This window comes from Podarcis gaigeae (genome assembly GCF_964106915.1).
Source record: "Podarcis gaigeae genome assembly, chromosome: 6".
Taxonomy (NCBI): domain Eukaryota; kingdom Metazoa; phylum Chordata; class Lepidosauria; order Squamata; family Lacertidae; genus Podarcis; species Podarcis gaigeae.
The window spans coordinates 66,156,371-66,171,333 of NC_139682.1; the positions used below are offsets into that span (position 1 = coordinate 66,156,371).

Genomic DNA, 14,963 nt, shown 5'->3' on the forward strand with positions numbered 1-14,963 from the left:
ACCTCAGTGAAAACCATGTCTTTGACAAACAACCTTACCTATCAATGTTGCCTGTATTTCCCCAGAATGACAGCTTTCAGTCAACAATCTTTCTATGTACGCTGCTAATCAGCAACACCATGCTTGGCAAACACAGTGTTGGCTAACCCACACTGAGGTGAGGCTCAGCAGTTATCTATCCCACTGAAAACCATCAAATGCCACAAAGCTTAGAAGGACAAAGTTCCATTAATCCTAGAATTGAAGTGTCTCATGCCAGCAGTTTTACATATGAAAGCACACCCCAGAAACTGATAACTTATTTCATACCATTAAATTATTTTGCAAAGTATTTTTTCCCCTGAATTGAGGATTTCTGTAGCCTTGCAGTGGTTGAACAAGAATCACAAACAGGCACTGACAATTTGCAGAGTTGATGTTTTCTTTTAACCCAGAATGGCTATCATAGGTAGGCCAGTGGATATTTTTGGTTTCAAGGCTAGAAATTTGGTAACACAACTATCACAAATACTAAAGCTCCCATTAGCCCACTTCCTTTGAAGTTGAGAAATTTACTCAAATACATTTTAAAAGAAACCCAGTAATATTTTATAAACCACTTGATTTCATAAACATTCCCAGCAGCTATGAACCAACCTGAACACTTCGAAGAAGATCCGTAATAATTTCTGCTGCATGTTGGCATCTGTCTGGAGGTCCTGTGATTTGGGCTATTCTGTCTGGAGTTGTTCCATCATCTGGAAGAGGAATGGAATATTAAAACAAATTTCCTTTAAAAATTAGGAGAAAACCTCTGAATTTTATGTCATGTACATATAGGCAGTTCACCTGGTTTGAACTGTATCCTCACACCAGCATCATTCTGTATCTTTTTAATCATTTCTCCATTTCTTCCAATTACAATACCAACTGCAAATCTTGGAATTGGCACCTGAAGAAACAAAACAAATTTTCAGCAAATGTTTCAAAGCAATCAAAAGTATTTATCTAGGTTTAGGTCACTACTTTTGACACATCTCAAACATACAAGCAACCCACAATAAAGCCGCCGTGAAGAGGATTAGGTTAACAAAAGGTCAGAGAACAGTAGGAAATTTAATAGCTGTACACCAGGCTTCCTCAACCTCGGCCCTCCAAATGTTTTTGGCCCACAACTCCCATGATCCCTAACTAGCAGGACTAGTAAAGGGATGATGGGAATTGTAGTCTCAAAACATCTGGAGGGCAGAGGTTGAGGAAGCCTGCTGTAAACCTTTCCAAGCTATTTTTCTAACAAAATATTTAATACAACCCATAAGTATCATAACCATTATGTTTTAGAGAAATAGTTCAATAATTGCCAAGAAGTTCATCGCTAAGTTTATAAGGGCCAAAAAATGAAATAAAAATCTGTTATTATTCTTTTTATTTATATCCTGTCCTTTCTCCTGGAAGAATCAAGGCGGCATACAGCTAAAACAGAAACAGCTAAAAACATAGGGGGGAAAGCAATCGCTAAAAATAAAATAAAAAGGACATTAATAGTATATACAAGCATCTCAATACATACTTTCCTGCCCTTTATTCTAATTTGAAGAAAAAGAAGTGCTCTGAAAGTCACATTTCATAAAATGTTCTCATTATACTCACATCTAATCCTTCATTTCCTCCTATTCTTGAGCCATATTCATTGCGCACCTCTCTAAAACCACCTTGATCACGAATTAGGTCCAAAACCATTTCCTTGGCTTGCTAAAAGAGAATGAGGTACAATTCAGATGCAACAATCTTAAAAGGAACGTTATATAAAGGAACATTATTTTTTAAAAATAAAATATCATCTTACTTGAACTTTGTAAGGATCTCCTGTGATTCTAAGAGGTTTGTCTGCTCCAGTGTTCTGTGGTCCATCTTGAATCATTACCATTTTTACACCAGCTCTCTCCTATATTCAACAAAAGTAATCTGTACAGATCATGCAAATTTAGTACTTTAATGCATTTGCCCACAAATTAATTGTTTTCAGCTTACCTGAAGTTGCTTTATTGTCTCTCCACCTTTTCCAATAACTAATCCTGCTTTGCTAGCTGGAATCATAATTTCCTGGACTGCATTTCCTGGACCATCCCCATGATGGAATCCTGGCGTAGGCCTTCCTTTTTCAACTATCTGATCAAGTAATCTCTTGGCAGACCTTGAAAAATATACAATTTATAATAGTGGCAAGACTGGGGGAAAACATAACTGGAACAAACAGCAGAGTAAAATGGGTGATGGCTAACTAGAAAAGCAAGTAATCTGCTTAACAGTAAATGAAAATCTGTGACTCTTTACAGTGCCCACAGCACTTCCATTTAGGAAGGAGGACAAGAAATATGTCATTGAGTATAAGCAGCACGGATGCAAAAAGAAAAAGGCAGGGCATGCAGATGATCGAAAACACAGAACATGAAGATCTGCAGAATAGTGCAGATAAGAGAAAGGTAGGTTAAAATGTACTGGATATACCTGGGGGGGGGGGGGGAGACCTCAAACTATACAAGTTTAGCCATGCCTAAACAATGATCATTCTTCACCTAGGACACCAGAAAGTAATTTCTGACATAGTACACTATGCTCTTTAACATATAGAACCATAATTAAAAACACATCAGCCTATTTGAAAGTTTTAAGCAAACACTTACTGTACTGACTCTGGGGTTCCAGTTAACATGCAAGATCTTTCAGGCATGCCACCACTATCTATAAAATGGAAATAGTACAGAATTAATACTACTAAAGAAAGAAATCAGTAGCTAGCAATTATGCATTAACTGAATTACACATTCAAAAGGTACTCAAAATCAATTGTCCATAATGTATCCAAATTTTAACCCATTACATGTTCCCAAAATAGTTTCTCTTAAAGAGTGGAAAATAATTTAAAACACTGGTTTGGTTGTAACATTACTTGCTTGTGTTCCATACTTTTCATTAATAGAACAGGAAATGAAATAGTTACCAGGTGCAATCTGTATTTTGCATCCAGATTCTTGCTGTATGCGAGAAATCTGTTCTCCTCCTCTGCCAATTACTTGAAAAATGGACAAACAAACCAGAATTATTGCACGAATTGCATTCAGTGTATTTTAATTACTTTATAGCAAGGTTACACTACTTACTGAATCCAACCATTCCATCAGGAACTTTGTATTCTTCTGTCATTACAGACCTGAAAAAAATAACAAAAACTATATTGTACCTTGCTTGGAATTCTCTCAATAAACTTCAGAATTATATTGTGTTATCTAGTTCCTATTAGTTTTTTTTCCTTTGCCAGATTTGTAGTTTTGCAAGCCTACAAATGATAGTAATTTTATCAGTAGCCAATTATTTTAAATGAATAGGTACAATAATATCAATAATTTGCATAGATTTGAATTTCATAATCACTACATGTGATTTAAGGCAGAGGTTTGCACAAGAGGACTTCCACTTATGCAACAGGATTTTACCTTGCTCTTCTCCATCCTGCATCCTCCTACATGCCTCTAAAATTTACTCTGGTTTTCCCCAACATGCAAGAGCAGATTTGGGGGCATGTAGGAGGAAGGAGAGGAAGGTTAAGCCCCACTGTGTGAGTGGAGAGCTATTCTGCTCACACAAGAACAGCAATGGACAATTTGTGACCATTTGCTGGGGATGCAGGAGAAAACATGGTCAGGTGGAGATGCCTCTGAGTCCACATAAATAGAAAATAGCCCTGTCTACTTTTAATTTAAATACAGAAGTCACAAATAACAGCAAATATATGAAAAGCATATGTAAAGAGAAAGAAAAGATTGGGGAAATGTAATAAAACTACATGCATGATCTATCCTACAATGCAGGAGGAAATTCACTAATGAACACTTCTTTTCATTTACCTTTTCAAACGAACCCTATCAAGCTGATTTAAGCCTTATTTCTTGTCCTTAAACATAGTAACACCCTTACTGATCCAAGCTATTTTGAAAGATGCAATGATTTCTCTGTCATGCTGAACTGCCTGGCATCTTATTTTCAAAGAGATTTGAGTAGCAATGACAGATTTGCTTACATTGCCATCAAAGTAATGAATAACATCCTGATTCAATTTTAGCTGAAGGCAGTAAGAGAACGTTGGTTTAATATGGATGGCATATTTTAAAAAATCATACTTTTTGGAAAGTGGCATGGTTACTCTAAGAAACCACACACACATGCTACTTTATTAATCAGTTGCCTGTTTCTAAAATATGCCTTGAAGGCTCAGATTTGTAGCTCACACAGCTAAGCATCCAATCCTGTACAATGCTTGCTTAGAGGTACGTAATAAGCACAAATATACCAACTGTAAGGGAGTAATACTATACACATTAGCTGAAGTAAAGCAAGCTGATGCAAGTTAAACTGGTGTAAAGTTACACCAGATCCAAATTTCCTGGCAGTTTTTAGGTCTATTCAAAAGGGACAAATTAAATTTGCAAAGTCGATGAATTAACATACTGGAGTCATTCCTGCTTGAGATTGTTATATGCAATTTTGAAGTACTTTTATAAATTTTTGGGAGACGTCAATATGAACAGTTACATCTTAGAAGAATCAGAAAAAAGTATCCTACCTCTGTTGCTGATGCATGGGTGGCATCTGATTTCCAAAGGCTAAAATAAATATATACAGTAAATATTTTAATTCCATTAAATGCTCTGGAATAAATGACAATGGGTGCAACACACAGCCTACTATATGAACAATTTGCATATATATTAACTTTTTTCATCTCTCCCATTCAACCCAAAGTATCACAACTACAATTACAATCCTAAACTCATGTAGTGGGAGTAATCCTCACTGAACTCAACAGATAGAGGTGGGTAAGACTGCACTATAATTATCTCACACGGGGGAAATACAGCACTGGGTACAATAGCTGAGGTCAGACAGAGAACCAAACCATGAATTGATGATTGAAGAAGCCTAGAATGAGACATAGGCTTAGGTTTTTGTCCTGTCATATGCCCAGTGTAACCATTTCCTTCCAACTTTGCTGATAGCTGAGAAGCAAACTATGACTGAGGCTTCACAAGGTATATCTGGATAGCAAATCAATATCAAACTCTGGTATGCATGGAAAACAGACATAATCTGCCAGCCAGAAAGTAAAGACAAATTATAGATTGCTACAAACTGAGAAGAAATGAATTAGGTCAAGAATACAAGGATAGGAGAGCAAGGACCAAGCTCACTGTTTTTCCTACTCTTATGTAAAACTTCCCCCTCTCTCCCTACCCTTATACAGCACATTATTATGAAGTAAGATCAATGGAACTTGTCTCTTCAGTGGGCAGAATATTTTTGCCTTCACCTTTAAGGTTTCTTCTCCTATCCCAATGAATAAGTAGTCAATAAACATGCATTAGGATTTTCTTTGTGTTGGGGTAACACACTATATGTACTTAGGTGTGAACAATCACCAACCCAAAGTCCTATCTCCCACTCTCTTTTGAAGCAAGGGGTACGAGTTGCATGTGGCTTGCCCCTTTAGTAACAGAATATCACTGGCTCTATTCAACACTGCAGCTTCACTAGCACAAGATATTGCAGTGTTAGCAAGAAAACGTCCCTCTCCTGTTCCCTTCCACAAAATCAGCTCCAGAGTTTGGGGAACCCACTGGAGCAGATGGATGGGGCAGAAGATAGGAAACCTAAGTCCTGTTATGCCAGTGGAACCCTGATGCCACTGCATTGGATAGAATTACCTTCCCTTGGGTTTGTTTTTTTTAACAGCAGCTGATACTTCCTGTAATAGCAGCATTGGATTTAATCTGTTGTTGCTAGCCTTTCCAGCTGTAATACTTTGGGTTGTTTTTAATGCTGCTAGTTCACTCGCACAATGGCACTCCTCCCCTGTAGTCCACAATGCACCCTAAAAACCTTCTCCAGGAGGTTGGAGAACCCTCCAGAACAGATTGTAGGGCACAGGTGAGAGAAGAGGCAGGGGAAGTCAGTTGAGCAAGCAGAACTCTGCTGGTGTAGTGTTGGATACAACCCATTATTATTTTGTATTTTGCTCCTTACCAATAGTAACTTTTTTTGTTATGCATATTATTGATAGGGTCCATATTCAACTGTTTAAAATCTAGGGCTCCAAAAAAGTAAAAGGAGATCCTGTATGCCTTGAAAGATCACAGCAAACATTCAGTATATATAGTTTTCAATTATTTCCCTTCCTGACTCCCAAAATCTGTTCTAGAGGATTGTGGCACCTGTCCGCTACTGTATGGAAGGTGAATGGCGGATTTCTGAGGAATAAATTGGATGGTTCCATAAAGTGTGGTCTCTCAAGGATGAATCCTGGGACTTGCATTTTATACTTGTTCATAAATGACCTGGAGAAGTGAGGCAGCCAGGTTTGCATAACATCATATTGTTGACTCCAGTCTGTGAAAAAGGCAAGCTCCATTCTAGAAATCATTACCAGCCCATATTGCAATGCCTTCAATTCAAATGCACTTGGAATAGTGTGTACCTGTTCACCTTCCTTGAGGCCAGAGGTGAGATGCACTGTGGGGTTTTTATTGTTCCTGCTGCTGTTTGTATGTTTTCATGATGATCTAAAGTGTTAACTGTTTTGTTTTTATATACTTATTTTGGTTATAATGCATATGTATGCCATATATCATTTGGCTGAAAGGCAGGCTATAAAATTTCAAAAGAAAGTTCTGATCATCACAACTACAAAGGAGTATTGTAGAGATGGAAGTTTCAAGAAAGGGCAACCAAGATGATCATGGAGCTGAAACCCTGTCCTACAAGGGAACTTACAACATTTGAGTGTTTATAGCATGCATAGGGATGATGGGAGTTGTAGTCTGACGGGCTCTTAAAGAATGCTGCTGCTGCCCAAGAGGACTGCCTGCTGAGGGCCTCTTTCCACCTGGCTTGGGGCGGGGCTTGACAGGCTTCAGAAGGACTGCAGCTGCTGCTCAGCAGAGGGTTCCTCTTTTAATTTTTATCTGTGTTGTTTTAAATAAGAATCTTGGCTGTCAGGCCTGGACCCTGCCTTGCTGGCCTTTTCCCATCTGGCCTAGGAGAGTGGAGTGGACTACTGACTCCAGCTACAAAACCTGTTGAACAGATTCTTGGGCTGTAATATTTGGTTGTGTACATTTTGATGTGTTTTATTTATTGTTTATGACTTCTGTTATGTTTGTAATTATGTACTGTATTTTTTGCCCTATAGGGCGCACCGGCCCATAGGCTGAACCTAGTTTTTTTTTGAGGGGGGGTGGGAAATAAAGGGAAAAAAAATTATTCCCCCCCCAAACCTGAGCTTCCCCTGACCCCCAGAACACGCTGCTATCCGCAAGCTCACCAGTTGGGGACCCAGGTTTGAGAAACACTGTACTAAAAACAAGTTTCTCAACACTTTTACATTACGCTGCTTTTACTTCTGTGCATTTCACAATATTAACCAACAGATAGAGATGCCTTGATGAATGACTAATTAATGTGCTTATCAGGCTTCCAGACTGCATTTCTCACACACCAAAAGATGTGCTGCTCTATACAATAATTGCAACTATGGGTTGGAACAATGAACTATTAACAATAGGAAAATATAAACTAATGCCTTTCCACCGATACTTCTGTAAAGGTTAAGTGTAAGAACATAGTTGTTTCACTTTTCTTACAGAGCTCTTTGGAATGAAGTATAAAACAGTCCTCCAGTGAGCAGAAGACATCTTCCACACAAAGAAGGAAGCTTTTGGATCTAACAAAATATTTCCAAAGTAACTATCTGGTCTTTCAGAAGGCAAAAATAGAAGGAAAAATGGTTTTTAGTAAATTCACCACCCCCCTCTCCTTCATAATGCTACACATATGAGAAACCTGCTCTAAATTCCATAGCAGAGTGGCAAATCAAAGACCTACTGTGCATACACAAATTCAAATTGATGCAAACCATACTCTGAACCTACGTCTTGCCCCAACTAGATACTGTGCTCAATCCTTTTATGCTGCAGCCATATATTGCTACCTATCTCCCAAGCACCATTAAAGAACCTAGCTGCTCAATAAGCTTTAATATCTCTATTCTCTATTATAAGCAGCAGACAACAAGGCAAGGCATGGGATTATACTATAATGCCTTTTAACAACTTGTCTCATTGGGTACATTGCTAGTTAAGTTCAGCATAGTGTTAACCAATTATTATGGAAGGTATTTATAAACATGATGGGAAGCACACATTTCAAATGCATTGAAAGAACATGCTGCAGTATCTACAACATTCTGAGATACCCCTGCCCGTACGGGCCAGTCGTGTCCGACTCTAGGGTTGTGCGCCCATCTCACTTAAGAGGCCGGGTGCCAGCGCTGTCCGGAGACACTTCCGGGTCACGTGGCCAGCGTGATGAAGCTGCTCTGGCGAGCCAGCACCAGCGCAGCACACGGAAACGCCGTTTACCTTCCCGCTATAAAGCAGTACCTATTTATCTACTTGCACTTAAGGGTGCTTTCGAACTGCTAGGTGGGCAGAAGCTGGGACCGAAAGATGGGAGCTCACCCCGCCGCGGGGATTCGAACCGCTGACCATGCGATCCGCAAGCCCTAGGCACTGAGGTTTTACCCACAGCGCCACCCACGTCCCCTCCTACAACATTCTATAGCCCATTCTATAACATTTTTAATGGGCTACAACATTCTATAACCCATTAAAAATGTAATTACTTATTTTTCTATTTGGGGTTTTCCATTAAAAGCAGCAGCATATTTAAAAACAGAACTCAGATAGTCTCCTTCCAAATCCATGTAAGCAGCCACCCCATTGCTTTTGACCAAACATTGCAGAAGCTGACATCTGTCCACAAAATGGGCTTTCAATCCCTTCCCTGTTACAGGTCCCTGCATATCTCCTCAAAAAAACCTTTCCAAGGAGAAAGGTTTGATGTGAGAATATGTGAAAATCATGCAGTCACCTTGCGCAAACAAACTTCTGATGCAACACTGAATTCAACCTGCTGTCTAAATTTACTTTTAACCTTTTTACACTGGATATTTGGGCCCAACAAGATATAAAACATGATTAGAAGATAGGATTGAGCAAGAAAATATCCTCAAGAGGGATAATAGAAAACTATAGAATGTCCTTTCCCATATTTCCTCTTCTACATAAAAGGCTGCTACAAACTGAAAAGCGGTAATAAAATGTTGGATTAGCAGCTCACAAACAATCCGTCTATGGAAAATGTACATCTGTCTCCTGGCTTGTCTTTTGCATCACTTCATGACGACTGCTCAAATGCTATGTTCACTTTTCACGTGTTGGTTACTTCCAAGACTGGATTATTGCAACGTGCTCTATGTGGGGTTTCCTTTGTGCTTGATACAGAAGCTACAGTTTAGTGTATAATGCCTTGTCAGCATATAACACTTGTGCTGAGAGATCTGCCCTGGTTGTCAATTTGCTACTGGGTCAAGTTCAAGATATTACTATCACTTGGGACCAGTTTACTTACGAGATTGCCCTACCCAACATGTGTCCTCTTGATCGCTTTGATCGGCAGAATTGACACTAATACAGATGCCACATAATATCTGTTCTGCATTTGTATGAACTTGATCAGACTTAGTGAGGCAGTGCGTACACTTTGGAACTCCCTGCCTATTGAGATCAAGAAGGTGTCTTCATTGTATTCTTTTCAGTGCTTGCTAAAAACATTCCTGTTTAGAGAAGTTCACCCAGATGCTTAGAAATCTGAGGGAGTTTTATTCTGTTTCAGCATTTTAACTTTTGTAATTTAACTTAAAGTAAGGTAGTAGATTTTTCTTTATTTTACTGTTTTAGCTTTTGTAAACTGTTTTTGAATTTTCTAAACAATCAAATGGTGTATAGATTTTATTAAATAAATACATAGAGTGGTTGTGGTTTTTTTTAAAGGGAGGTAAGGGCCAAAGCTCGGCAGCAGACCCATGGTATCTCAATAGTAGGAAAAAACTACTGCCTAAAGCCTTGGGGGCAGCCACTGACAGTTACTAAAGACAATACTGTTCTATGGATACATGTTCTGACTCATTACAGCGTATCTTCCTGAGTAAAAAACCCTGCCAGCTACCACTTTTTAACTATCTAACGTTTGGTTCATTTCAAAACTATATTCCTTTTATTAATATGAATATTCTGTTTTTAAAAAGCAAATACTGACTGATTCAGAAAGACTCCTTCCACTCCTATTTAAGATAGCTCTCCCACAAACAGAATCCCTATATACAACACATGTGGTGCAGTTTCAAAAGTGGTTTGTATTGCAGATCTAATTACTGTTTCTAGGGATAGAGGCACAAGACCACCCAGCAACTCTGCCGCATGAACTCAACCACTATGTGCACATAAACACTGGTATATCATAATTATGTATAGAATAGAATAGAATAGAATACAATACTAAACACTTGCTTTGGCAAGTACACTTAAGAGCTGACCACAAGGTAAAAACATACTTACAATCATTATTTGGAGGAGCAACTTTCTTAGGCTCTGGTTGATCTGCAAAAGTAAGATTTTTTTAAATGTTTTTTGTCACAAAGATAGGCAATTTAAATAAATGGTTGTTCCAGAAGTGCAAAATGCAACTTGTCCAATGCATTTTAGCATGTTTTTGAAATTTCAGGGAATAGGTCATCTAAACAAGGAAAAATCTTATATGTTTAACACTTGGTTAGTATAGTCAGGGGGAAAAATGCAAAGTACTTCCATTTATCAGATAAACTGTTCAAGGTTTAATAAGGCACGCAGGTTTAAACACACTATTACGGATGTCCAGGTCACTAAAACATAACTAACAAACATTTAGCTGTATTATTAGTAATTTGACACTAAAGCTAATGATGCTTCTGTAACAAAAACTGAAAAGACCACCATTGTGAGAAATAATCATTTTACAATTATATCTGACAACGACCACAATACTAAATAGAAAATCAAAATTTAAGATTCAACCAACACATAGCAATACAATCTCAATCTGGGAACTGTCATACAGACTTCCTAACCAAATACTGAAAATTTCACGGCATAAGACGTCAAAACAGCAGATTCAAAGCCACTACCATCACTACCATCCAAATCCGTTTAGTATGAGTGAAAGTCGTAGATAACTGATATCTGATAAAAATTACCTCAAATGTTTCCGTCCCACCCCATATTCAGGAATATATGATGAACCACCATTATTAAGTGCAGTAAAAGTCAGACACATATTCCAAGAAATATTTGTGTCATCCATTTCAAAAGATCCACTAGTTCATTTCACGTTTACATACTAAACACAGGTAATAAATAAAAATTCCTGCCTTTAAAAGGAGAGGGCATTCCCTCCCAGTGTGTTGTACTGCTCGGACTTGTCCAAGAGCCATCTACACATAAAATAAAAAGAATACATTACATACATCATTTGAAGCATCATTAGCTCATTTTTGAATATTAAAAACCTCACTAATAATAAAAGGCACTTTAATAAAGTACACAAGTACTCCTTGTCAAGAGCCTTAGAAATTTTCTGTAAACAAAATTATAATCCATCAAAACCTACATTCTCCTCCAAGGTCAGAAACTGTCTTCATGAATTAAAAAAAATATTACACAATGCTTTGCTTTTAGAAGATAAACATATTAAACCCTGTTAAGCCCACAAAAGCTTTTTAAAATTAAAAAATGCTACACATTTCAGTAACATGTTTTAAAAACAAAAGGTTCAAGCAAGTTAGAGGAAGACATTTCTCCATATATTTCAATGCTTGTCTTTTTAAGGAAATAACTACATTTTAAAATGTTGTGCCTGCACAATGTAACTTATATACCAAACCACCAGGTTTGAAAAAGATTAACAAATGAGCATTCTCCATATAAATTAGAGGAGCTGTTAATCCTGTCACAAATATTTCAACACTGTGCTTCTGATGCATTTTAAATAATACATATTTTACCTACCTTAGGTTTTTAGTTATGTCTAAAAGATCATATCCATGTTGAAGATGGACTATTCTACCTTCTAACCAATAACCATGATTAAAGTAATGCAGAAAGGCTAAACTAACTCATGCACTCACACACACACTATCAGTTTATACTTTTTAGAATTGAATATATTAGCATCTTATATACTGATTGACAGCATACCTCCATCTTCAAGAGGTCTTTTTTGTCCTCCATAACTGTAATCATTTGAATTCACAGATGTTCCAGATTCATTTCCAATTTTTGCTGCAATCTGAAAGAAAAGCAAAGGCAAGCAAGTCAAGTCTTTTATTTTTTTTACTATGTTGTAAAAAGTAACGTGTCAAAGAACGATTTTTTTTACACTTGCTGTAACAGATATCTTACATCATACATTAATATGTTGTCAAGCATTAAATTACACTAAACACAAGTTGTCTAACTATGATTTTTGCTCTGGGAGGCCACCATTTGAAGATCAGGGCAAACCTTTATATTAAGAGAAGAACTGGTGTCAGCTTAACTGGAAGAATCAGACATTCAAGTGTTGAAATACAACAGCAACCAATTATGTTATCAGAAGTTAGTGTGCTTGCTTGTGGCAGGCACAAACACGCAAGCAATTTCTTATAGAACCTCATACCATATAGAAGCTAACAGTGAACTGCTTGCTATTTTGCCCAAATGATTAATTTAAAGGGAACTGGCTTTTAAAACAATATAGTGAGGGTGCCTGCCTAAAGTCAAAGTGCAGTGTTATAAATGCTCCTCCTTCTCCAAGGTGTAAACTGGCCCCAAGCCAGTGTATAGATACTTCATGTAGTAATTGCAGTAAATCTTCCAAAGGTTAATGTCAGCGAAGATCCTTTTGAAATATCAAGCAGTACATGTGCTTAGACCAGTGCTTGGATTTAGTATGGGATTGATGGTGGCTAATAAACTGCAGTTGAACACTGACAAGCTAAAACTCTGATTTGTAGATGCCCATGCCTGGAGACTTAGGTATACAGCCTGTGCTACATTCTCCTTGAAAGAAGGGATGCAATTTCGGGGTATTCTTTGATCTAGCATTGTCACAAGAGGCACAGGTAGCATGAGCGACACAAAGTGTCTTTTTAAAAGCTATAACTGTTCCTTGACATGGATAGTCTGACCATAGTGACCCATGCTCTGGTGACCTACTGACTGGGTTACTGTAATGTGCCGTGCATGGTTCTATCCCTTGAAGACAATCCAGAAACTTAAGTTAGGGCAGAATGTAGCTGCTCTCTCTCTCTTTACTGGACAGACGGAATGACACCACAGTGATTCTAAGAGTTACATTAGTGGTTTATTCACTTCAAAACACAATTCAAAGTGCTGATCTTTTCAACTCTAAGCAGCTCATCACCAAAATACCTAAAGGAACATATCCACCAATGCCAGGTTGCCAGGGTGTTTAGATCCTCCAAGGTGGGTTTTCAGTTCTATAACCAGGGCAATTTCCACTATGTGGTGCCATACCTTAGTTGTGCTGCGGTAAAGCCTTTGCTGTGGTGGCACTGCATACATGGAATGCTCTCCTAAGACTTATGATTGGAGCTCAAGCAATCATGATTTCAGCACCTGGTCAAAACATACCTATTTGTGTCCAGGTATTTTAATAAGTTGGTAATTGATCATCTCACTCTATTTTAACTGCCTTATTTGGTTTACCATTTTATTGTTGTATGGTGGATTGTTTATTTTATGTTCTCTACTCTACCTGAGAATCAATAGATAAAAGGTAGGTAATTAGCATTTTTAATGACTAAAATGAAATTAATTTAAGATCCTGTAAATCTGGGTTCTCCTGTTTTAAAAACAAGAGCAAAAGTCATATTTATTCACAACTAAATGTGTTCAGTGGAACTTTTCCCCATCTAATAGACCCCATTTCAGGAGAACTTCCTTTTGGGTGTGTTTAGAATCACATTATTTAATATCACAGCCGAAATGAAATACAACTTAATTGGCTCAGGCTTATATTTGAATGTTCCCTTCATCTCCTTCTCCCCTATGATTCTCTCTTTATTTTAGTTTGAAAGAAACAAGCCTGACAGTTCAAATCCCGTCTCAAAGCAGAAAGAAATTACAGTACAAGGTGAAAGACAAGTAGGGAGTGTGCAAACCCAAGAGTCTTGACAGAGTCATTTATGTAACTCTGAATTATGGCATGTTGCTGTATCTGAGCCACCTCAGTGTGCTAGATTTGGGATAGGAATGAGTTACACATTATACTACTCCAAGCTGCCCTTAATCAAGAATTTGTTGTTGTTGTAAGCATGTATTAAAAGCACTCTCACAACCTTATTGTCTTGTCTTTAAAATGTACCAACACCTCATTTTCAAGATGATATCTTCAGCTACTAAGAAGATAACTAATCTAAAATAACAGCCATTCTGCATCTAAAAAAAAATGTGTAGAATGGTTCATCTATTAGTGTATATGAAAGAGTGCAGCTATAAAGAATCCACGTCTTTCTCTTTTAATAAACGATTATATTCAGTCATCTATGAGGTAAGGTGGTAGCGTTGGGCCCTGAAAATTTAGCTTCATACTACAGTTTATAAATTATTTTTGCCACTTCCTCTCCGTTAACAAAACTACACCAACAATTTACTGGATTCAGTACTATCCTTGCCTTACCTCACCCACTTGCAAAGAAGAGGACTGTGATCCTGTCTTGCTGGAGCTTTCAGTTTGTATGAAACGTTTGAACAAAGATATTGGCAACTGCTGAAGGCAAAGAACTCTTAACCAAATGCTTTCTTAATTCTCTTTGCTTTTATAAATTAGTAAGATATGTGGTTCCTAGATCAAACTTTTCTGAATTTGGGCTGGTTGTTACATCTAACTGGTCTAAGTAAGTTGCTAGGAAACAAGAAAGCTTAAGGCAACTAAATAAATGGAAGGGAAGCATAGTTGCTAAAAATGGCGGCAATTATCTTCAACAGTCAAGTAGG

The 14,963-nt window shown here is 37.7% G+C and overlaps 2 protein-coding genes across 45 annotated transcripts in view; both read right to left on the reverse strand.

Moving 5' to 3' along the window:
• USP33 (ubiquitin specific peptidase 33) overlaps window positions 1-14,963 on the reverse strand; it is a 156,118-nt gene that overhangs the window by 114,762 nt on the left and 26,393 nt on the right. The gene's annotated exons all lie outside the window — the stretch shown is intronic.
• Window positions 1-14,963, reverse strand: part of FUBP1 (far upstream element binding protein 1) — a 30,271-nt gene that overhangs the window by 13,814 nt on the left and 1,494 nt on the right. For 25 of the 44 annotated variants that reach the window (XR_014565309.1, XR_014565312.1, XR_014565313.1 and 22 more), the window contains exons 2-13: window positions 12,162-12,252; window positions 11,336-11,398; window positions 10,488-10,529; window positions 4,601-4,640; window positions 3,141-3,190; window positions 2,981-3,052; window positions 2,664-2,721; window positions 2,011-2,173; window positions 1,826-1,924; window positions 1,630-1,731; window positions 829-931; window positions 637-737 (exon numbers count right to left, since the gene is read on the reverse strand). Coding sequence is in view for 26 of the 44 variants with exons in the window: in XM_083743013.1 (XP_083599139.1) it covers window positions 637-737; window positions 829-931; window positions 1,630-1,731; window positions 1,826-1,924; window positions 2,011-2,173; window positions 2,664-2,721; window positions 2,981-3,052; window positions 3,141-3,190; window positions 4,601-4,640; window positions 10,488-10,529; window positions 11,336-11,398; window positions 12,162-12,252 (984 nt within the window). In the remaining 18 variants the exon portion in view is untranslated. The remainder of the gene's footprint in view (window positions 1-636; window positions 738-828; window positions 932-1,629; window positions 1,732-1,825; window positions 1,925-2,010; window positions 2,174-2,663; window positions 2,722-2,980; window positions 3,053-3,140; window positions 3,191-4,600; window positions 4,641-10,487; window positions 10,530-11,335; window positions 11,399-12,161; window positions 12,253-14,963) is intronic. The other 19 variants (XR_014565303.1, XR_014565304.1, XR_014565305.1 and 16 more) reach the window with 1 other exon arrangement.